The 22,639-nt window shown below is 42.2% G+C and overlaps 1 protein-coding gene across 1 annotated transcript in view; it reads right to left on the reverse strand.

The window, feature by feature from the left end:
- Positions 1–1,152: 1,152 nt before the first annotated feature.
- Positions 1,153–22,639, reverse strand: part of SPAG16 (sperm associated antigen 16) — a 1,034,764-nt gene continuing 1,013,277 nt past the window's right edge. The window contains exon 16 of the mRNA XM_044304163.1: positions 1,153–1,410. Within this exon, the coding sequence (XP_044160098.1) occupies positions 1,235–1,410 (176 nt within the window). The 3' untranslated portion in view covers positions 1,153–1,234. The remainder of the gene's footprint in view (positions 1,411–22,639) is intronic.

A 22,639-nucleotide genomic window follows, 5' to 3' on the forward strand; every position in this document is an offset into this window, starting at 1 on the left:
TCAGACGGACATCAAAACGCTGCAAGCAGCTTTTTGGTGTCCACCTCCAGAGCGGAATGGAGGCTGAACGGAGGCAAACTGATGCATTCTGAACAGATCCTAATCCATTCAGAATGCATAGGGGCTGAAACGGATCTCACAGGCGGACCCAGAAACGCCAGTGTGAAAGTAGCCTGAAAACGGATCCGCCTCCCATTGACTTTCAATGTAAGTCAAAACAGATCCGTTTGCATTATCATGAACAAAAAATAAATAAATAATTATTTATTTATTTTTTATTCATGGTAATGCAAACGGATCCGTTCTGAACGGATACAAGCGTTTGCATTATAGGTGCGAATCCGTCTGTCCAGATAGCGGACGGATCCGCACCTAAGCGCAGGTGTGAAAGTAGCCTAATGGAACCATTTTTAGCAAATGAGGCAGGGGAAAATGCCCCAACGGTCATTGAAAAGGGTTTAGGCAGAAACCCTTCTGTCCCGTGTGGGGGGCCTAGTTTGATCCTTGCTATGGGGCCCTTACTTCTCTATGTACGCCACTGCTCACAGCAGAATACACACAGCACTGAAATACCTTCTTATTAAGAATGATTGGGAAGTACAACACAGTCCCCTGAAAGACACTAGGAAAGGCTCTCCCACCGGCCCTTGTAACACGTTCAGGAGAGCTCAGTCAATGGCTTCGATACGAACAGGCATATAACTTTTTAAAGTCCAGAACACTTTCATCTATTATATAGATTATATTATATTACATTATATATATTACATATATATTACATATACATATTACATATAATATATTATATTAGGCTGTAGAAGAGAGTTGTCCTTATGCAATATATTACACTGGAGGCACACAGTAATCAGTGGGTCTCTCTTATGTCATGTCACATGTCCAGGATCTAATATGATAAGTTGAATCCCCGATGAGTTTATAGAGCAGTGCTGGCGTGGATGTCAATTCTGACTTTAGTTAAGGAGATACCGGAACAGATCACACTTCTATTAGGATCTGTAATAAATGAACACACTCTATTGTCCAATTCTAGTTAAAGACTCAAGACAGAATGATATAAGATATGATAAGACTAGTCTGACTATAACTGGGTGGTTTAATGTAGATGCATCTCAATACAACCAACACTTTAGACTAACAAAACAATTTTTATTGGACATTTAAAATTGTTAGTCATGTTTGCATATTTCATGTAGACAAGATGATAAAGATCACATTAGGACCAGAACCGGACAGTCCCATCAGATCCCCCAGAAATCAGATAATCTCCTTTGTGGTCAAAGATCACACATTGAGCATCTTCTTCATGGCCTTCTAAGTTCATCAGTTGCCCAGATGTTAGCACCAGCACCTTGACTGTTCCATCATTGCTGGCCAGGGACACCAACTGGCCTGTAAAAGAGAAGAGATCAGGAGGGTGAGATTCACGCTGAGGGTGATGCGGAGAATAATAATTAGACTTCAAGTGATGTGCGCTGAATTAATGTTTTTATTGGAAATAACTTCAATCCAAGCGTGATAAATCAATATAAATGAGACGAGCTGTCCATGCCAGCAAGTAAACTCATAAATCCTTAGCATGGCCATCCTGTGCCTATTAGAATAAACTCTTAAGCTGCAGGACAGCAGACAAAATATCTTACATTCCACTAATGTAAAATGGACAGAACACAGCAAGATAGACATGTTATGTCCTGGATGTAGCGCTCTAGTCAGTTTATTTAAAGATACAAATATTCAGTAGTCCTTTCGAGATCTCCCTTAGTCTAGGTGTACGTTAGAGTTGTGTTCAGTTCTGTCAGGCTTTCAGGTTTTTTGATGGGAAGAGCAACATGGTCATCAAAAACACTTGAACCCAGATGGAGTATACGATAAGTCAATGGGATATGTCAGGATCTTTTTCAAAACTGCCATGTGGACATGTTCGAAACACATAGGCATTCTACTCTATCATCTGTACACACATTGCTTATAAAATGACCAAATAAAACAGTGATTTTAATTGAAGGAGCATTGGATTGCACTATGGATTACTTGTGCCCATGACCAATTCTGAGATTGTCCATCAACCTTCCCATCTTGAGAAACGGAGAACAGAGTTAGGTTTTCCTGGTTTTACTGGTCTTTGATCTTTTTTAAAATATATCCTTGGTACTTTATTATGGCTTTGTTAGGCCTCTGTTGTGCTGTTTGTGGTCTCCACAGGCAGAACTAGTATCCATTGACTTTATTGTGTGTATTACCACATCCCAGTGGTTTTCCTTATGAGTTTGTGGTGACACCACTGAAGTGCTCCCTATTTTATTGGTGATTACGGTTCTCTCACACACATTACGGTCTATGGTTCAGTGGAAACCAGGGACACAACACGGATGATATCTGTGTTTGCTCCATGGTTTTCATAGATCATTGCTAGAATATAATGTGAAAATTAGTTTTCAGGCTAGAAGTTTCCGTGGAATACTGATGACACACAGAGGGCAAAAAACAGACACATGGACCAAACAGGGATCCTTCACAGACATCTTCAAGTATAAACCACTGACTGTCTTGTCATGTAGGTATTCTCGGACATGTGAAAGAGACCTAAGAGTAGGAAGCCATGATGTCGATATGAATACAGCAGAGCAATGAGTGACTTGTTCCCTACCAGAACAACGCCGTACATTGTATAGCAGCTGTTCTTCATATAGCAGCTCAGCCCCATTTATGTTTTAACCACACACATTTTGGACCACAAACCTAAGTTCAGTTCTAGTTATTCAGTAAAGAAAGTAGTTGCACTATGCAAAGAGCCAGGCATCTTGGATGGTGATGATGAGAAAGACGTTTTACGCACCTAAGCGGATTAGATTTTTTCTTTAAAGAAACAAATCCATTTATTCCTGTTCAGGGGCTTCACCCTTTAAGTGGGGTTATTGTTGTTCTACGGAACCATAATACGTCAAAGCATCCATCATGAGTCTAATCATAGCATACAGTAACTTGGTTATTTGATACTACCCACATCGTCTGTTACAAATTTATTTATAAGGACAAAAGGAGTTTGAAATTTAGATGGTGAGTCCCACTGGAGACAGGGACCGATGTGAGCGATGACGATCTCTGTACGGCGCTACAGAAAGTGTTGGCATGATACAAATGAATAAAACAAATAGAATGCAATAGACAGGAATCGTTAAGGCAGATCCAATCTGATCCTATTTGGGAAGGAACATCAAGTACATTGTCCCATAGGTTCTCCTTTTGCTGCTGTGCTATTTCAATCTGGGGTCTCACTCAATTGTCCTTCAGGTCCATTAGACCATGGAGATGTCAGGATTGTTTACTTTGAGTTAGCTGAAAAAAACACACAGCATCGGAATGTAAAAAGGTGCAGGAAGTAACCCTTTCATTGCTGTAAGCCATGTATCATAGGTTTTACTCTGTGAACACAGAAGAGTTAACACAATTTTTCTAACATTCTGTTAAGTTCCAGGGAGTATCTTCTAACAAACTGTTCTGATGTTCTGGCAGCTGTAATTGTAGATATACATTTTCACTGCTGTAAACACGTTATATCCTAATGGTAATATATCTGTAAAATTACTTCAGAGATGATTATCCTGAAAAAAAACAAGCTTTCCGAAAATTGTCTTGCTCACTTTAGTACACCAAATAAAACATTTGCGGCTGCAAATCACTACTGTACTTTGATGTGAGTATGAGCCGTCGCATCCTATGCTGTTCACTTATATACTGAGGGAAGAGAGGGAGTCTGCTTCTCAAGAAGACATCTGCTAAGATTAGAATCCTGAAAGTTGAGCTTAATAGGTCTCTTGGTGACCCATAAATCTTTCCGTGATTCAATAAACCACTAGTGATGCCACAGCTATCAGATTGCTCATTACGTATTGTGTTTGTTTTACACATCTATACTTAAAGTATTAACTACAGGCAAAGTTCTGCATTAATGTAATAATGTGCCTGCTACAAAAACTGGTGAATTAATATCCATTTACCCTAGCTTTGATTTTCAAGAGTCAGATCATTTTTCCCTTTAACTAGAGCTTCCTTGAAGTGGACGCTAAGCACCCAGTGCAGGCTCTCTTCAGGAGAATGTCCACCCTTAAACTCCCTCTAAATAGGTCAGAAATTCTGTGTGGATTCATTGTACAGGGTGGGCCATTTATATGGATACACCTTAATAAAATGGGAATGGTTGGTGATATTAACTTCCTGTTTGTGGCACATTAGTATATGTGAGGGGGGAAACCTTTCAAGATGGGTGGTGACTATGGTGGCCATTTTGAAGTTGGCCATTTTGAATCCAACTTTAGTTTTTTCAATAGGAAGAGGGTCATGTGACACATCAAACTTATTGGGAATTTCACAAGAAAAACAATGGTGTGCTTGGCTTTAACGTAACTTCATTCTTTCATGAGTTATTTACAAGTTTCTGACCACTTATAAAATGTGTTCAATGTGCTGCCCATTGTGTTGGATTGTCAATGCAACCCTCTTCTCCCACTCTTCACACACTGATAGCAACACCGCAGGAGAAATGCTAGCACAGGCTTTCAGTATCCGTAGTTTCAGGTGCTGCACATCTCGTATCTTCCCAGCATATGCTATCAGTGTGTGAAGAGTGGGAGAAGAGGGTTGCATTGACAATCCAACACAATGGGCAGCACATTGAACACATTTTATAAGTGGCCAGAAACTTGTAAATAAATCATGACAGAATAAAGTTACGTTAAAACCAAGCACACCATTGTTTTTCTTGTGAAATTCCCAATAAGTTTGATGTGTCACATGACCCTATTGAAAAAACTAAAGTTGGATTCAAAATGGCTGACTTCAAAATGGCCGCCATGGTCACCACCCATCTTGAAAAGTTTCCCCCCTCACATATACTAATGTGCCATAAACAGGAAGTTAATATCACCAACCATTCCCATTTTATTAAGGTGTATCCATATAAATAATCCACCCTGTATAATATTTTTTATAGCGGTTGGAGCTCAGTTTACTTGATACAGAGCCCCAAATCCTCTACATAGACATGAAATAATGGCCCCTGCAAATACAACTAGAAGAACATACTTGGTAATTTTACACTAAACTTTATAATAGAACAATGTGCAGTAAATCCTCTAGATTTCCCTAGGGCTGACTGAAGGCAGCCAGAATTTTATCATTTAACAAAACAGTATGTCCAGGAAAGGGGTTTGGGTCTCTATCACAAAAACATAGACCTGCTTGCCTTAAAAAAAAAATTGCAAAAAAGTTATATTTTGGGAATGTTGAAACCAAAAATGATATTGTTTTAAAAGTTAGACATCCACTTTAAGATTAAAGTATCAATATCATGTTAAAGCAGGACTAGATTGAAGCCCGCTTCAGCTAAATGGTGGAGGCGGCTCACAGAGGGAAGGGTGTTATACGTGGTGGTCTATCTAGTTGACCACTTGGGTGCTGTGGGCATTGAATAGACGCAGAAGTAATCATGCCTCATGTTAAATAGCAATACAACAATTTTATGAAGGAATAGATACTATATTGTTGAATTAATGGCTGCTCAGAGAAGTTACACATATTTATAGATATCAGGTATTCATAAAATCCCCCCACTTTATATTACAGTAATTAATCTATTAGCTGCGACACGGAAATGTACCAGAGAATGTCTAAACCATGTTTCTTGTTTAAGCATCTAACCAGCTATCTATCTATCTCATTTGTCTCTCTCTCTCTCACTCTCTCTATATATATATATATACACACACACACATGTTGATAAAGACTGCAACAAGCAGTTGAAACGTTTGTTACACTGGGTTGAATAAATCACAGTTTTATACGCTATGTTGGAGTGCTACCGTGCTTTTCTTCACATATACAGTACAGACCAAAAGTTTGGACACACCTTCTCATTCAAAGAGTTTGCTTTATTTTCATGACTATGAAAATTGTAGATTCACACTGAAGGCATCAAAACTATGAATTAACACATGTGGAATTATATACATAACAAAAAAGTGTGAAACAACTGAAAATATGTCATATTCTAGGTTCTTCAAAGTAGCCACCTTTTGCTTTGATTACTGCTTTCCACACTCTTGGCATTCTCTTGATGAGCTTCAAGAGGTAGTCACCTGAAATGGTTTTAACTTCACAGGTGTGCCCTGTCAGGTTTAATAAGTGGGATTTCTTGCCTTATAAATGGGGTTGGAACCATCAGTTGCGTTGTGGAGAAGTCAGGTGGATACACAGCTGATAGTCCTACTGAATAGACTGTTAGAATTTGTATTATGGCAAGAAAAAAGCAGCTAAGTAAAGAAAAACGAGTGGCCATCATTACTTTAAGAAATGAAGGTCAGTCAGTCCGAAAAATTGGGAAAACTTTGAAAGTGTCCCCAAGTGCAGTCACAAAAACCATCAAGCACTACAAAGAAACTGGCTCACATGCGGAGCGCCCCAGGAAAGGAAGACCAAGAGTCACCTCTGCTGCGAAGGATAAGTTCATCCGAGTCACCAGCCTCAGAAATCGCAGGTTAACAGCAGCTCAGATTAGAGACCAGGTCAATGCCACACAGAGTTCTAGCAGCAGACACATCTTTAGAACAACTGTTAAGAGGAGAATGTGTGAATCAGGCCTTCATGGTAGGATATCTGCTAGGAACCCAATCGAGATGGTTTGGGGTGAGCTGGACCGCAGAGTGAAGGCAAAAGGGCCAACAAGTGCTAAGCATCTCTGGGAACTCCTTCAAGACTGTTGGAAGACCATTTCAGATGACTACCTCTTGAAGCTCATCAAGAGAATGCCAAGAGTGTGCAAAGCAGTAATCAAAGCAAAAGGTGGCTACTTTGAAGAACCTAGAATATGACATATTTTCAGTTGTTTCACACTTTTTTGTTATGTATATAATTCCACATGTGTTAATTCATAGTTTTGATGCCTTCAGTGTGAATCTACAATAAAGAAAACTCTTTGAATGAGAAGGTGTTCATAGTAGAATATCTGCTAGGAAACCACTGCTAAGGACAGGCAACAAGAAGAAGAGACTTGTTTGGGCTAAAGAACACAAGGAATGGACATTAGACCAGTGGAAATCTGTGCTTTGGTCTGATGAGTCCAAATTTGAAATCTTTGGTTCCAAACACTGTGTCTTTGTTTGAAGCAGAAAAGGTGAACAGATGGACTCTACATGCCTGGTTCCCACCGTGAAGCATGGAGGAGGAGGTGTGATGGTGCTTTGCTGGTGACACTGTTGGGGATTTATTCAAAATTGAAGGCATACTGAACCAGCATGGCTACCACAGCATCTTGCAGCGGAATGCTATTCCATCCGGTTTGCGTTTAGTTGGACCATCATTTATTTTTCAACAGGACAATGACCCCAAACACACCTCCAGGCTGTGTAAGGGCTATTTGACCATGCAGGAGAGTGATGGGGTGCTGCGCCAGATGACCTGGCCTCCACAGTCACCGGACCTATACCCAATCGAGATGGTTTGGGGTGAGCTGGACCGCATAGTGAAGGCAAAAGGGCCAACAAGTGCCAACCATCTCTGGGAACTCCTTCAAGACTGTTGGAAGACCATTTCAGGTGACTACCTCTTGAAGCTCATCAAGAGAATGCCAAGAGTGTGCAAAGCAGTAAACAAAGCAAAAGGTGGCTACTTTGAAGAACCTAGAATATGATATATTTTCTGTTTCACACTTTTTTGTTATGTATATAATTCCACATGTGTTAATTCATAGTTTTGATGCCTTCAGTGTGAATCTACAATTTTAATAGTCATGAAAATAAAGAAAACTCTTTGAATGAGAAGGTGTGTCCAAACTTTTGGTCTGTACTGTATATATATTTTATCTATCTACAGATAGGATATAGATACCATAGATTGTATCTTTCTAGCTCCTATCTATTTATCTGCCTATCGTCTCTACAGTCGGGTCCATAAATATTGGGACATCGACACAATTCTAACTTTTTGGCTCTATACACCATTACAATGGATTTGAAATTAAAGAAAAAAGATGCGCTGTAACTGCAGACGGTCAGCTTTAATTTGAGGGTATTTACATCCAAATCAGGTGAACGGTGTAGGAATTACAACAGTTTGCATATGTGCCTCCCACTTGTTAAGGGACCAAAAGTAATGGGACAGAATAATAATCATAAATCAAACTTTCACTTTTTAATACTTGGTTGCAAATCCTTTGCAGTCAATTACAGCCTGAAGTCTGGAACGCATAGACATCAGCAGACAATGGGTTTCATCCCTGGTGATGCTCTGCCAGGCCTCTACTGCAACTGTCTTCAGTTCCTGCTTGTTCTTGGGGCATTTTCCCTCCAGTTTTGTCTTCAGCAAGTGAAATGCATGCTCAATCGGATTCAGTTCAGGTCATTGACTTGGCAATTGCATAACATTCCACTTCTTTCCCTTAAAAAAACTCTTTGGTTGCTTTTGCAGTATGATTTGGGTCATTTTTCATCTGAACTGTGAAGCGCTGTCCAATGAGTTCTGAAACATTTAGCTGAATATGAGCAGATAATATTCCCCGAAACACTTCAGAATTCATCCTGCTGCTTTTGTCAGCAGTCACATCATCAATAAATACAAGACCAGTTCCATTGGCAGCCATACATGCCCACGCCATGACACTACCACCACCATGCTTCACTGATGAGGTGGTATGCTTAGCATCATGAGCAGTTCCTTTCCTTCTCCATACTCTTCTCTTCCCATCACTCTGGTACAAATTGATCTTGGTCTCATCTGTCCATAGGATGTTGTTCCAGAACCGTGAAGGCTTTTTTAGATGTCGTTTGGCAAACTCTAATCTGGCCTTCCTGTTTTTGAGGATCACCAATGGTTTCCATCTTGTGGTGAACCCTCTGTATTCACTCTGGTAAAGTCTTCTCTTGATTGCTGACTTTGAAACACATACACCTACCTCCTAGAGAGTGTTCTTGATCTGGCCAACTGTTGTGAAGGGTGTTTTCATCACTAGGGAAAGAATTCTTCGATCATCCACCACAGTTGTTTTCCGTGGTCTTCCGGGTCTTTTGGTGTTGCTGAGCTCATCGATGCGTTCCTTCTTTTTAAGAATGTTCCAAACAGTTGTTCTGACCACGCCTAATGTTTTTGCTATCTCTCTGATGGGGTTGTTTTGCTTTTTTCAGCCTAATGATGGCTTGCTTCACTGATAGTGACAGCTCTTTGGATCTCATCTTGAGAGTTGACAGCAACAGATTCTAAATGCAAATAGCACACTTGAAATGAACTCTGGACCTTTTATCTGCTCACTGTAATTGGGATAATGAGGGAATAACACACACCTGGCCATGGGACAGCTGAGAAGCCAATTGTCCCTTGGTCCCGTAACAAGTGGGAAGCACATATGCAAACTGTTGTAATTCCTACACCATTCATCTGATTTGGATGTTAATACCCTCAAATTAAAGCTGACAGTCTGCAGTTAAAGCACATCTTATTCGTTTTATTTCAAATCCATTGTGGTGGTGTATAGAGCCAATAATGTTAGACTTGTGTTGATGTCCCAATATTTATGGACCTGACTGTACATACGATAGGCAGATAAATAGATAGGAGCTAGATAGATGCAATCTATGGTATCTATATCCTATCTGTAGATAGATAAAATATATATATGTGAAGAAAAGCACGGTAGCACTCCAACATAGCGTATAAAACGGTGATTTATTCAACCCTAGTGTCAGCAACGTTTCAACTGCTTGTTGCAGTCTTTATATGTATATATATATATAGATAGCTGGTTCTCCTATTCCTCCAGTAGTATGGAGAGTCTCTCTTCCTTCTCCATGGAGGTGAAGTCTGTGCAGAGATCAGACAGTCTCCTGAAGTTAGAATCCCTCACTGCTGAGTATTTGGGGCATCGCAGAAGGAAATGAGCCTCATCCTCCACGGCCTCCTGGACACACTGTTGGCACAGTCTTCTCTCCCTTGGCTTGTACCTCTGTCGGTGACGCCCTGATTCATTGAGCAGGCTGTGGGCACTCAGTCTGTAGCGGCTCAGGATCTGTAGGTCTCTTAGATTGGGGCGTTTCTCTAGATATGGGGCCAGTTTGAACGCCCTCTGCAGGCTCTGGTATACTGTCAGCTTCTGTGATGTTCATATGTCATTCCTCCAGACGCTAATATATTCCTTTTTACCCTTGTGTATCATCCTCTGGATTTCCCCCTTTGCCAGGCTGTATTGTTTGGAGGCTTGGGCAGGCTGGTTTTAGGTGAGTTTTTGCAGGGTGCTTAGTTTTTTTGGGGCTTCTTGGTGTAGCAAGGCTTTGTGATGGTAGGAGCTGGGACTGCTGCTATGCAGATGGGCTCTGAATTATAGCGCCCTCTTCTGGACAGAAAAGTAAAGTAGGAATCTGCCTAGTTCTGCTCGACAGGCGCTGTTTGAGGTGCTCCTGTGAACCTGGATAAAGTGTTTGCAGAATTCTAGGTGGAATGGTTCTGCTGGCCCAGAGTCCCACTTTGCCCAGTCTGGATATGTGTCTGGGGCCCAGACTTCGCTGCCATACAGGAGGATTGGGGCGATGATGGTGTCAAGGATTTTAAGCCAGACGGTCACTGGTGCCTTAAGATGATACAGACGCCTTCTGATGGCATAGAAGGTTTTGCTCGCCTTGTCTTTCAGTGTTTCCATGGCTTTCTTAAAACTTCCTGATTGGCTAATTTCTAGGCCCAAGTAGGTGTAGCTGTCAGTTTCTGATAGTGGACAGTTGTTTAGCAGAAAGTTAGGATGCCCGGCTGCTTTCCATTTTTTTTTTTTTCTAGAACACCATGATGTTGGTTTTCTTTGGATTGATGGGCAGTGCCCACGTGTTACTGAACTTCTCCAGGATTTTCAGGTTATCTTGGAGACCTTTCTCAGTTGGCGATAGTAGCAGAAGTTCATCTGCATAAAGGAGAAATTTCACCTCGGTGTCATGGAGGGTGAGACCAGGTGCTGTGGGGGACTCCAGAGCCGCCGCCAGCTCATTGATATAGATGTTAAACAGAGTTGGACTGAGGCTGCAGCCCGGTCTGAGTCCTCAGCTCTGCCAGAAATAAACTGTTCTCCTCCCATTTACCTTCACGCTGCATCTGTTCATTGTGTAGAAACTTCTGATGACATCATATGTTTTTCCACCTATTCCGCTTTCAAGAAGTTTCAGGAAGAGGCCCGGGTGCCACACTGAGTCAAAGGCCTTCTTAAAGTCCACAAAGCAGGCATAGATCTTTCCATGCTTTGTATTGTGGACATGGCTCTTAATGAGGCTCTGCAGGGTGTAGATGTGGTCCGTGGTGCGGTGGTTTGGCATGAAGCCTGCTTGGCTTCTGCTTAGGATGTTGTGCTGGGTGAGGAAGCTGAGGATCCTCTTATTCAGGATACTGCTGAGGAGTTTTTTCCAGGTGGCTGCATATCCCTCTATAGTTGGCTGGGGAGTACCTGTCTCTGCCCTTGTGTATGGGGGTGATGATGCCCTGGTTCCAGCTGAGGGGGAAGGACCCGACACTCAGCACAACATTGTACAGTCATGGCCAAAAGTTTTGAGAATGACACAAATATTAGTTTTCACAAAGTTTACTGCTAAACTGCTTTTAGATCTTTGTTTCAGTTGTTTCTGTGATGTAGTGAAATATAATTACACGCTCTTCATACGTTTCAAAGGCTTTTATCGACAATTACATGACATTTATGCAGTAGAGTAATGTTGCAGTGTTGGCCCTTCTTTTTCAGGACCTCTGCAATTCGACTGGGCATGCTCTCAATCAACTTCTGGGCCAATTCCTGACTGATAGCAACCCATTCTTTCATAATCACTTCTTGGATTTTGTCAGAATTAGTGGGTTTTTGTTTGTCCATCCGCCTCTTGAGGATTGACCACAAGTTCTCAATGGGATTAAGATCTGGGGAGTTTCCAGGCCATGGACCCAAAATGTCAACGTTTTGGTCCCCGAGCCACTTAGTTTATCACTTTTGCCTTATGGCACGGTGCTCCATCGTGCTGGAAAATGCATTGTTCTTCACCAAGCTGTTGTTGGATTGTTGGAAGAAGTTGCAGTTGGAGGGTGTTTTGGTACCATTCTTTATTCATGGCTGTGTTTTGGGGCAAAATTGTGAGTGAGCCCACTCCCTTGGATGAGAAGCAACCCCACACATGAATGGTCGCAGGATGCTTTACTGTTGGCATAACACAGGACTGATGGTAGTGCTCACCTTTTCTTCTCCGGACAAGCCTTTTTCCTGATGCCCCAAACAATCGGAAAGAGGCTTCATCGGAGAATATGACTTTGCCCCAGTCCTCAGCAGTCCATTCACCATATTTTCTGCAGAAGATCAATCTGTCCCTGATGGTTTTTTTTTTAAAAGGAGTAGCTTCTTTGCTGCCCTTCTTGACACCAGGCCATCTTCCAAAAGTCTTTGCCTCACTGTGCGTGCAGATGCGCTCACACCTGCCTGCTGCCATTCCTGAGCAAGCTCTACACTGGTGGCACTCCGATCCCGCAGGAGACAATCCTGGCGCTTGCTGGACTTTCTTGGATGCCCTGAAGCCTTCTTAACAAGAATCGAGTCTCTTTCCTTGAAGTTCTTGATGATCCTATAAATCGTTGATTGAGGTGCAATCTTAGTAGCCACAATATCCTTGCCTGTGAAGCAATTTTTTTATGCAACGCAATGATGGCTGCACACGTTTATTTGCAGGTCACCATGGTTAACAATGGAAGAACAATGGAAGAACAATGATTTCAAGCATCACCCTCCTTTTAACAGGTCAAGTCTGCCATTTTAACCCAATCAGCCTGACATAATGATCTCCAGCCTTGTGCTCGTCAACATTCTCACCTGAGTTAACAAGATGATTACTAAAATGATCTCAGCAGGTCCTTTAATGACAGCAATGAAATGCAGTGGAAAGGTTTTTTTGGGATTAAGTTAATTTTCATGGCAAAGAAGGACTATGCAATTCATCTGATCACTCTTCATAACATTCTGGAGTATATGCAAATTGCTATTATAAAAACTTAAGCACCAACTTTTCCAATTTCCAATATTTATGTAATTCTCAAAACTTTTGGCCACGACTGTAGAGTTTTACTAATCGATACCTGGCGGGATGTTTTTTTACTCTTTATCACCGAGATCCTCTCTGTTATCTCCTGTGGTGTGATTAATGTGTCTAGAGGGTTTTGGAAATCTTAGTTTTTTTCCTTCATATCCTTTAGCTTTTTCGCGATTTCTTTTTGTTCTTGGCTTTGGTCCTCCCTTGAGATGGCTTTGTAAAGATCCTTGAAGTACTGGAGCCAGATGTTGCCATTTTGGATGTGGAGGTTGGTGTTCTTGCTAGTTTTGTATATGTGCTTCCATAGTTCCCAGAAGTAGTCGTCCTGTAGAGCATCTTGGAGTTGGAGAAGCTTGGTTGAGATGTTGCCTTACTTTTTCTTTCCGAGGATGGTTTTGTATTGCGTTTGTGTGTTTTGTAGGCTTCCCTCAGACTGGAGTTGTTCGGATCTTGGTGTTTCCTATTTGAGGCCATTCTTAGCGCCTTCCTTATATCTTTATACTCCCTGTCGAACCAACTGTTGGGTTGTTGCTTTTTTGACCTTTTGTTGCATCTTTTGTGGTCAAACATTTCCGCCATGGTGTAAAGTATATTATTAAAGTCCCTTACCGCGAGATTTACTCCTTATAGGTTCAGCTCATACACTTTACTATGGAAGTTACAGAGCATCTCCTAGATCTCTGCGTTGTTTATCGTCTCCATACACTTTGGGGCTGACATCTTGGACCATTTAAAAGATGGAGGAAGGCTTAAGAGGCTGGTCTGCTGTGATGTTTGTGCCGATGGTTTACCTGTGGATTTAATGTATAGGAGCAGTTGGTTGTGGTCAGACAGGTGTGTCTGTGGGGTGACTATGAAGCCACCAACATTTTTAAGGCCCATATCTGTAATGGCATAGTTTACCACACTGTTGCCTACATAGGAGTTCAGGGTATATCTACCAAGATAGTCTCCCTTGGTGCGGCCATTGAGAATATGAAGTCCGAGGCTTAAACATAAGTTCAGCAATTTTCTGCCACTTTTATTTACTGTGCTGTCATAGCTGTTCCTCTCGGTGTGCACTGAGCTGTCACAGTCAGAGTCTGCTCCGAATATATAGACATTTCCGTCAGTTGTCAGGTAATCTCTCTCCCTCCCTGTTCTTGCATTGAGGTCTCCAAAGATGAGAACATTGCCCAGGGCCTGGAAATGGGAAGCTTCCCTCTGTAGGATCTCAAAGCTGTCGGGATTGAAGTATCGAGACTCTGGTGGAGCCATGTATGCTGCACAGAGGTAGACGTCAGCCCGAGAGGTGAGGATGAAGTGGCCTGTTCTTACCCAGATGTGGCTGTCTCCTCTCTTTACTGGTCTAATCTGCTAATGGAGCTCCTCTTTATACCAGACTAATATTCCTCCTGAGCTCCGGCCCTGCTTGCCGCTTTTGTTTTTCAGAGCAGGGACAGATCTCCCTGTATCCGGTGGGCACCAGGGTTTATTATCTGTCTTAGTCCATGTTTCTGGGAGGATCTGTATGTCAATGTTTTTTAGTCTTTGGGTAAAGTCTGGTTTGGGCGTCTTATATCTGAAGGCTGAAGCGTTCAGGCCCTGAATGTTCCAGCTGCTGACAATAAGAGATGTCATTGTTTATCCGTATACCTTGTAATGAGCTGCCCTGCATAGGACAAGCTGGATTCTTGACTGGTGGACATGTTGTAGCAGTTTGGTCCAGTCAGTGTTCTGCATAGAGTGCTGAGCAGGGTCTTTATCTCCTCAATGTCTCTTCTCTACATTACTCTATGTGAGGCAGGAAGATTCATCCATGGTTTGTGCCTCTGATGGCCATATTTTGGGTAACGGTCACCACTTCCAGTTTGTTGAGGAGGGTATGAGGGTTCAAGTCTATTTGTTGTTGGTGACTTTTCCATAGGTTTTTGTCTTGTGTGGGGTTTGGGCCGGGGGTCTCTGTTGAGCATTATGTCTTTGAATTCTGTGGCTAGAAGGCTAACTCCTTGGTTATTGAGGTGTTTGTCATATAGGTGATGATGGGTTATGGAGGGATGTTGTGCCAGGGTGATGTCTGGCATGGCGCTGATTTTAGCTGCCAGCTCCATGTTGATGCTCTGGGTGATGTGTTCAGGGATGTCCTTTCTTGGGAGCAGAGATGACAGGTTGATTTTACAGCTGGGGAACTTCTGTTGTGCAGTACCTGCCAGCTGGCTCAGTTTTCCTGCCATCTGCTGGTGTTGGTCCTGGAGGTATTGGTGCCTGTGTGTATGATAATGTGGTTGGATTTGGTGAAATATGGATTATTGACAATGGCTGTTGCTTGTTCGATAGTAGAGCAGCTGATTTTACCAACTCTATTCCCTGGAAAAAGTCACTTTGTGTTCAAGTATTTACCATTGGAGTCTATAATCAGAACAGTATCAGGGCACTGCTCATGTTCGTGTCCAGCTTGCTGCTCGGGCTTCTTGTAGAAAGCTGCTGTATTGGGGTTCTGGTAATGTTTGGCTCTGTTGTTGGGGTCTGTTCTGGCTGGGTACTTGGGGTTGTCAGCTCTGGCCCCCCTTTAAGAACTCTACTGTTCTTCGCTCTGCTCTCATTTTCTGTTATTTTCATTTGGCAGTTAGTTGATATACTGGTGTCATGGCTGCTGGCTTTCATTTGGTTCTCACACCCTTCTTTCCCTGGGTTCCTCTCCTTGATTAGGAGATAAGTCTTGGATTTCAGTTTTTCTATCTCTTATCCCAGTTCCGTGTTTTCTTGCTGCAGTTCTTGTAATTTACCTCTTATTTCCTGCAGGACTGAGGCCTGTTCACATTTCAGTTTGGTTATCTCTTCAGCTACTTGGTCATTTGCATTTTGTTCACCAGAATTTCTTTCAAGCTTCTCTTTAAAGTGTATAAAGTCTCTTTCTAGCTGAGATAAGCAATCTCTGAGGATCTCTAGGGAGGGGTGTGAGGAATTGGGACATGGGGCTGAAGGGGGGGTCTATGGTGGTTTTCTCTGTAGGGGTAAGGGGGTCTCTGGTGGTCGTCTCTGTAGATTTGGGATCATCACTGCTCTTAGTCAGTTCTTTGTAGGTTTGGGCCTGGACTTTAATATGAGGGAAGATTTCTTCAAACTGGCTGAGCTTGTCCTTGGTGCCATGGATGACTATGGTGCCATTACACGTTGATGGTGAGTGTGACGTCATTGTCATTTTGTGGGTCTTTTACCCTGATCTGTCGGCCCTTGTTGATGGCAAACCTGATGATATTCTTATAATCACAGTATGTGATCTCCTGGGTGTCTGAACCTCTGCTTTCTGAGGCTACAGTCTCCAGCTCTATCCTTTGGTCAGTTACATTCTTAGAGGTTTCTTTTTCTTATCATTTTCTAAATTGTAGTTTTCCACTTTCTGGAAGCCCTCCATATTTTTTTCTTCTATGGGGTGTGCTCTCTAGAAGCACTATTAGATAGGCGATGGAGTCTGGCGCTCTTACCTTTAGATGTTTTTAGATGCTCAGCTCTGTCTGATGCTGTTGCTTGTAGTCTGTGTTATAGGTAGAGTTATAGGTTTTAGGTGATACTGCTTGAGAAAGGTTCCAGAAAGAGGACCGAAACGTTGCTGTTTGGTGAATAAACACAGAATACCCTTTACTTGTTGGAGTGCCGTTGGAGTGCAACTATATTTCCAGGAGTTGGGATTGTTTCTACAGCTGTTGGCACACGTCTTCTACATTTTCTGCAGTGCTGGCTGCCTATTCTATTTATCTGTCTGTCTTTCATTTCTATCTATTTATCTATCTATCTAGCTATCAGAAACCATGCATGCATTACATTTCAGACTCTGTGCTAATCTTGTTACAGGGAAATCCGATTTTTATCTTTGTGTATATCCCAGCCTGTATGGATAAGACAGACTTGGGAAACACTAACACATTCAAAATAAAAGAAACTCACATTCTCTGTTTACACTTTCAAAGCAAAGATTTAAGCTTCTAAGCATAAAAGAGAAGAAATTATTTACAAATCTGAATTTTATAACTTACACTTTAGTCACTTTGAAAATTAGAGGAGACGTACACACGATAAATACTTCTTATAAGTGAAATGCAGGTGATAAAAAGGCAGCTTTAACCTGCAAATGGCTCTGACTGAGCAAATAGATTGTTGTGACAGCAAAACCCAAATATAAACATTTATTCATTAAACTGAGCCCAAGTGGATTGTGCTGATGGAGATGCCTCATTTATATTCCCTGCAAGCTACTGAGGGGAGAAGAGGATCTGATCCAACCCATACAGGCACAGTACTCACTCATGCAATCATAAAGGGTTATTAGCCAATAATAGAATTTTCTGCTACCGTAATATGTATTATTTGTCTGCTGTATCATGAAACGTGGATGATGAAAGAAGCCATGAAGGGTAGAACTTGCAAAAGAAAACAACTCACACGGCAATAATCTTGGTTCCCAATTCTCTATGCACAAAATACAAACAAGTCTCAGCTCCTAGAAATTGGAGGCATATATTGTTGTTTCTAAGCTTGTTCCACTACTTTCTAGACCTGAAATATGTTCTCTTTTATTTCAGCTCTGTATTTGAGTACTACTGTAATGTGAAATCTCCCTTCCAAGACTTTTCTGAGATTTCCATTCTGCATTTAAATTACTTCTATAAACTTCTGCACTTGCTGCAGAAATACTCGGCACTCGGGCCCCCCCCCCCCCCCTTGAACCTTCCAATTACCCTTTTGTCATAACATCTTCAGACATGTTCAAGTAAGATGGATCTATTAAAATGATAAAATGGAGTATTAATAGCAAAACTACTGCCCCTGGGTTAGACAAAATAGCTTGCATTTTTAAGCTGAGCACTAAGTGTTCGTAGATTGGTACCAAAGATGAAATTATGTTTTACAAGATCTTGTATTACAACATGTTTAACAACACAAGAAGATATAGAAACCCGATACCCTGGAGCGGTCTAGAAACAATGTGCTTCATCTATTATTCAGACGGCATAAAGCAGCTTGTGAACCTGCGGGTTGCTCCAATGTGAAGCATTGACGGTCTCCGAATAGTGATAACAAAGAGTCTGCTCACTTTTACCTGAGACACTGAATGTTATGTACACAATCAGTCCTTTCTCCATGTGTGGACAAATCAATGGAAAATCGGAAGCATGCACAGATCTCATAGGGCTCCATAGCAAAGCATAGTATGTCCCTCTCTACCATCTGTTAGCCCAGCGGTCCGTGATGGTGCTGTTGCCCCTAACCGTGGGCAAGGGCGCCGGGCTCCCTCTTTCCCTGCCGCCATGCGCCGTACTGACAAGCACGGGCAGCAGATAGCTTAACTTTGGTATCTGTGTTCCATGCCAGAGTTTCCTTCCTGCTGGAGACTTGTACTGGTGTTTGAGATTGCGTAGGTGTGTCTCTCTCCACCTATCAAGCAGCACATACATGCCCTCTGTCTCACCAGCCTATGGCTGGATTGCAGGAGGTATTTCAAGGCGCTTCCTACCACAGGAAGATGCCTGAGCAACCTGGTGGTTTTAGCTCGTCTATCTCCAAGTGCTAAAGTGTCTCTCTTGTCTGCTACACTGTGTACCGGACCTTGCTTATTGAACTCCTGGCCTGTTTGCTGCCTGCCTCTGACCTCGGACTTTGTTAATGAACTTTGCCTGTTTGCCGTCTGCCCCTGACCTTGGATCTCGTTTATGGATTTTGTTGTTTACCCCCTGCCTGTGACCTCGGACTTCACTTACTGACTTCGATTGATTGCCGCCTGTCCAGACTCAGAACATCCTGACCACGTACTTCCTCTCGGTGCTTGCAGCGATATCTCCGACCCCCTGGTCAGCTGCCACTGACTAAGGGACTGCTCTGGAGAGGCACCTGGCAACTACCCTAATGGCACAAGCCTATCTTCACCATCAGAGGTTCTAGTGAAGACCAGGTAGTGGCTTAGTTACGCCCCTCCAGAGTATACCCAGTCAGTGGTGCAGTGGGTCCACACCAGCTTGCATAACACAATCCAATGAGTTTAATGACAAATTTCTATTTTCTTTATGAAGTGGAGGAAAATTTTAATTAAAACAAATTTGCGCTACATCTCACCCAATTTACTCGACTTCTGTGTCGTAAATATGCAGCAGATGCTTAAACAATGTGGTGCTCCTTCAGAAAACCCAATTTCCCAATGTATTTGCAGCAGAAAACTGGCCTAAATATATTGATATATCTGCCCCAGACAGTTCTAAACCCTGTTTCCCATCATGCAATATATTATAAAACTGACTGCCTAAAACGACCACTAGGGGGAGCTAACAAATTATATAATTACCATTGAACTTAATAGAAGGTGTAAAAATCTCTAGGTACTGAGCTCCCCCCTTTCCCCCAGTGTCGGATGTCACAAAATGCAGTGGATTTATGTTTGGAACAGAAGTGACAGTTCAGAGCAAGGCAATCATGTGGTCTGTCTCCATGGTAGATATGCCACTGGTGAAAGTCTTTTACATAATCTAACTTGGAGAGTCTCTCTCTCTTTTTCTATATCTTGATAAATAAGAAAGCAATATGAAAAATGGCTCAGAATGTCATATTTCAGTTTTAAAAAACGATTAGATTACAGTTCTTAATTTTACAAATGAAAAATAAATTATGTATACATGTATTAGATATAAGGTAGGTCATTTAAACAAGGGAGCCGGCGCATGTGCAGTTGCATCGACGAAGCCTTTGCCAGTAGTCCACATGGGCAAAGACTATTGTGTACACTGCGCTTGGAAGGAATGATGTCAGGGCAAGTGCAGTGAATAAATTAACTGGTAGGCGGTGCTGGGCTCCGGAACGATGGGTGCGGCTGGGCTCCAACAGATCGTGGGACAACCCCTTGGGCTCCTTAGCAAGGCAATTTACATATCTAAAACTAACAATATCTAATCACTTTTTTTAAGAATAAAAGACACACAGAGCAGTAATAGTGGGTTCATTTAATACAAAACAAGGAGACTGATGGGCACATATGAATATCTCTATAGGGTAAATCCTGGTGACAGAATCCCTTTAAGTACAAGTTTTGCATCTGAACAAACATTACCAGAGTTTTTACTTATTTTAATTTTTTTTATTCTCTGCTAATCCTGCAGCAGATTAGAAGTAACATCGCACCATCAGAGTTTGGGCTCCAACCTACTGCAGTGTTTCCACAAGTAGATCTGTTTTTTGGTGGAATTCGAGAGCTGTTAGTCTAATAGAAGCCATTAAATTCAGCCCATGTCTCGGTATTTCTTGCCAGCAATTCCAAGATGGCAAGGGCTAGATCAATCAAGGCTTAAGTTGTGTTCAAACTTGGCAGACGAAATGAGGAAGGTTCGTGCTCATTTTTGTGAGAGACTGGAACATTATTGGCAGGGAAAATACTTTATGAATAAAACTGGGTCAGACTCTGCAACTTACTCATAAAGTATGTACGATCCTAAGAGATCTTCTGTATGTCCAGGTGATTGTAAATGTAGGCCAAAACATCAGACAAACTCACCTATCTGAAAAACATGCTACACTAAAGGCTAGATGGATTCTGCTGTATATTAGAATGACACTTTCCACTTTCTAAGTGTGAGGCGGTGACAGGAGTCATCTATGAGGGGAGATGTGTGTCACCCAGAATGTTGCAGGAAGCATTCTAAAGCGGCTTGCTTACCAGGAATGTGCCACCAAGGTGCCCGGCCTTGGTGGAGTAAAAGCCCTAGTCTAGGTGTCCACTAAGTTAGCTGGTGGAAACAGGTAGTTCAGGGTGAGCTTTTACTGGGAACAGGCAATGTGTTGGGTGGGTGCCTGTTCCCCAGGTTCCAGTCCGGGACTTGAGGCATGCTCATGTCCAGGGATCCTATTTAATCATGCTGCTGGATCTTAGGTGTGTCTCAGTCTGGAGGAAAGGCACACAGTGTGAAGTAACACCGTCAGAGTGTGCTACAACTGTTTGACCCGGCTGCGATCCGGATGTACTGGCTGTACTGATATGAAGAGCCTAAATAAAGAGGACTTTTGTTGAATGTTTTGGTGTCCCTGCCTCTGTACACTGGTCAAGTGAGTACTATTCCCCACATAAGATACTTCCCTACTGTACTTCAGACATAGCTGAAAAAAATATCTCAAAATTTCCTAAGTTGCTTCTAAAATTAAGCAAATTCCCTTTGGGTATTTAGTGAGCTCTGGAGGATGGGTGCGGGGAGGGGGGGGGGGGCTAGTTCTTAAAGGGCATCCGTCAGCAGATTTGTACCTATGAAACTGACTGGCCTGTTACATGTGCACTTGGCAGATGAAGGCATCTGCATTGGTCCCATGTTCATATGTGCCCACATTGTTGAGAAACATGATGTTTTAATATAAGCAAATGAGCCTCTAGGAGCAACGAGGGCGTTGCCATTACACGTAGAGGCTCAGCTTTCTGTGCAACTGCCGCTTGTTTTTTTGATATTTTACTAACAATTTTGTAGAATTTTAAATAACTTAGGCAACTTTCACACTAGCGGCAGGACGGATCCAACAGGCTGTTCACCCTGTCGGATCCGTCCTGCCGCTATTTTGCCGTGCCGCCGGACTGCCGCTCCGTCCCCATTGACTATAATGGGGGCGGAGCTCCGGCGCAGCACGGCAGTTAGCAGTGAGAGGCTGCCGGACTAAAAGTACTGCATTGCTGCGCTGGAGCCCCTTCCCCTAGCGGCAGGATGGATCTGACAGGGTGAACAACCTGTCGGATCCGTCCTGCCGCTAGTGTGAAAGTAGCCTTATACAATCATTTTAGGTAAAAAAAGAAATCTTTTCCACTCAGGCAATATTTGTACTATTATTGTCAGTGTCAGACTGTAGTAGAGGAAGCAATTCTAAGGTCAGAAATGCCTGCCAACCATACAGGACTACTGTGCAGATTAGTCAACCTGTAACTTCCCATGAATTCTGTTAATTTCTTGCTATATCCATTTATTAACACAGCCTAGTAAAACCCTCAGCAAGCTGTAATCCACATCAAAACCACTGGGTAGCCACACATTTATAAATTTAGCATGTACATCTCCTGACAATGTATCCCAAAATCTTTTTTTTTTGTTTGTTTCAAAACTGATCATCTCATCCATTCACTTCAATACTACACACAACCTATAGACAGGTATGGGGCTGCTTCTGTAAGAAAGAAGCCATGTATTTCTAAGGAAGAACACCTCTCATGTCTTTTTTTTTATTTCATGGTATCCAGAAAGCATTGCGTGCAATAATCCCAAAAACTGATTGGCCTCCTGTTGTAGGTGGGCCACTTAAAGGGGTTGTGCCACCATTAAAAGTTTAATGTCCAACGTAAAAAAAAATAGTTACTTTTGTCATTTACTTTCTGTTACAAAAATGCTCCAGTTGCGAGATACTCTCTGTACTAATGAATGGGGAGATCTCTGGATCCATGTGAGGTACAGGGCTGGTTCTAGCTTTGTTAGAAAGAGAAAATTGTGTACTATATAATTTGATCTAATTTTCACAATTATTCCCAGACTTTGTAAAAGCGGTATCCTGAA

The sequence above is a fragment of the Bufo gargarizans genome, chromosome 8, assembly GCF_014858855.1.
Source record: "Bufo gargarizans isolate SCDJY-AF-19 chromosome 8, ASM1485885v1, whole genome shotgun sequence".
Taxonomy (NCBI): Eukaryota; Metazoa; Chordata; class Amphibia; order Anura; family Bufonidae; genus Bufo; species Bufo gargarizans.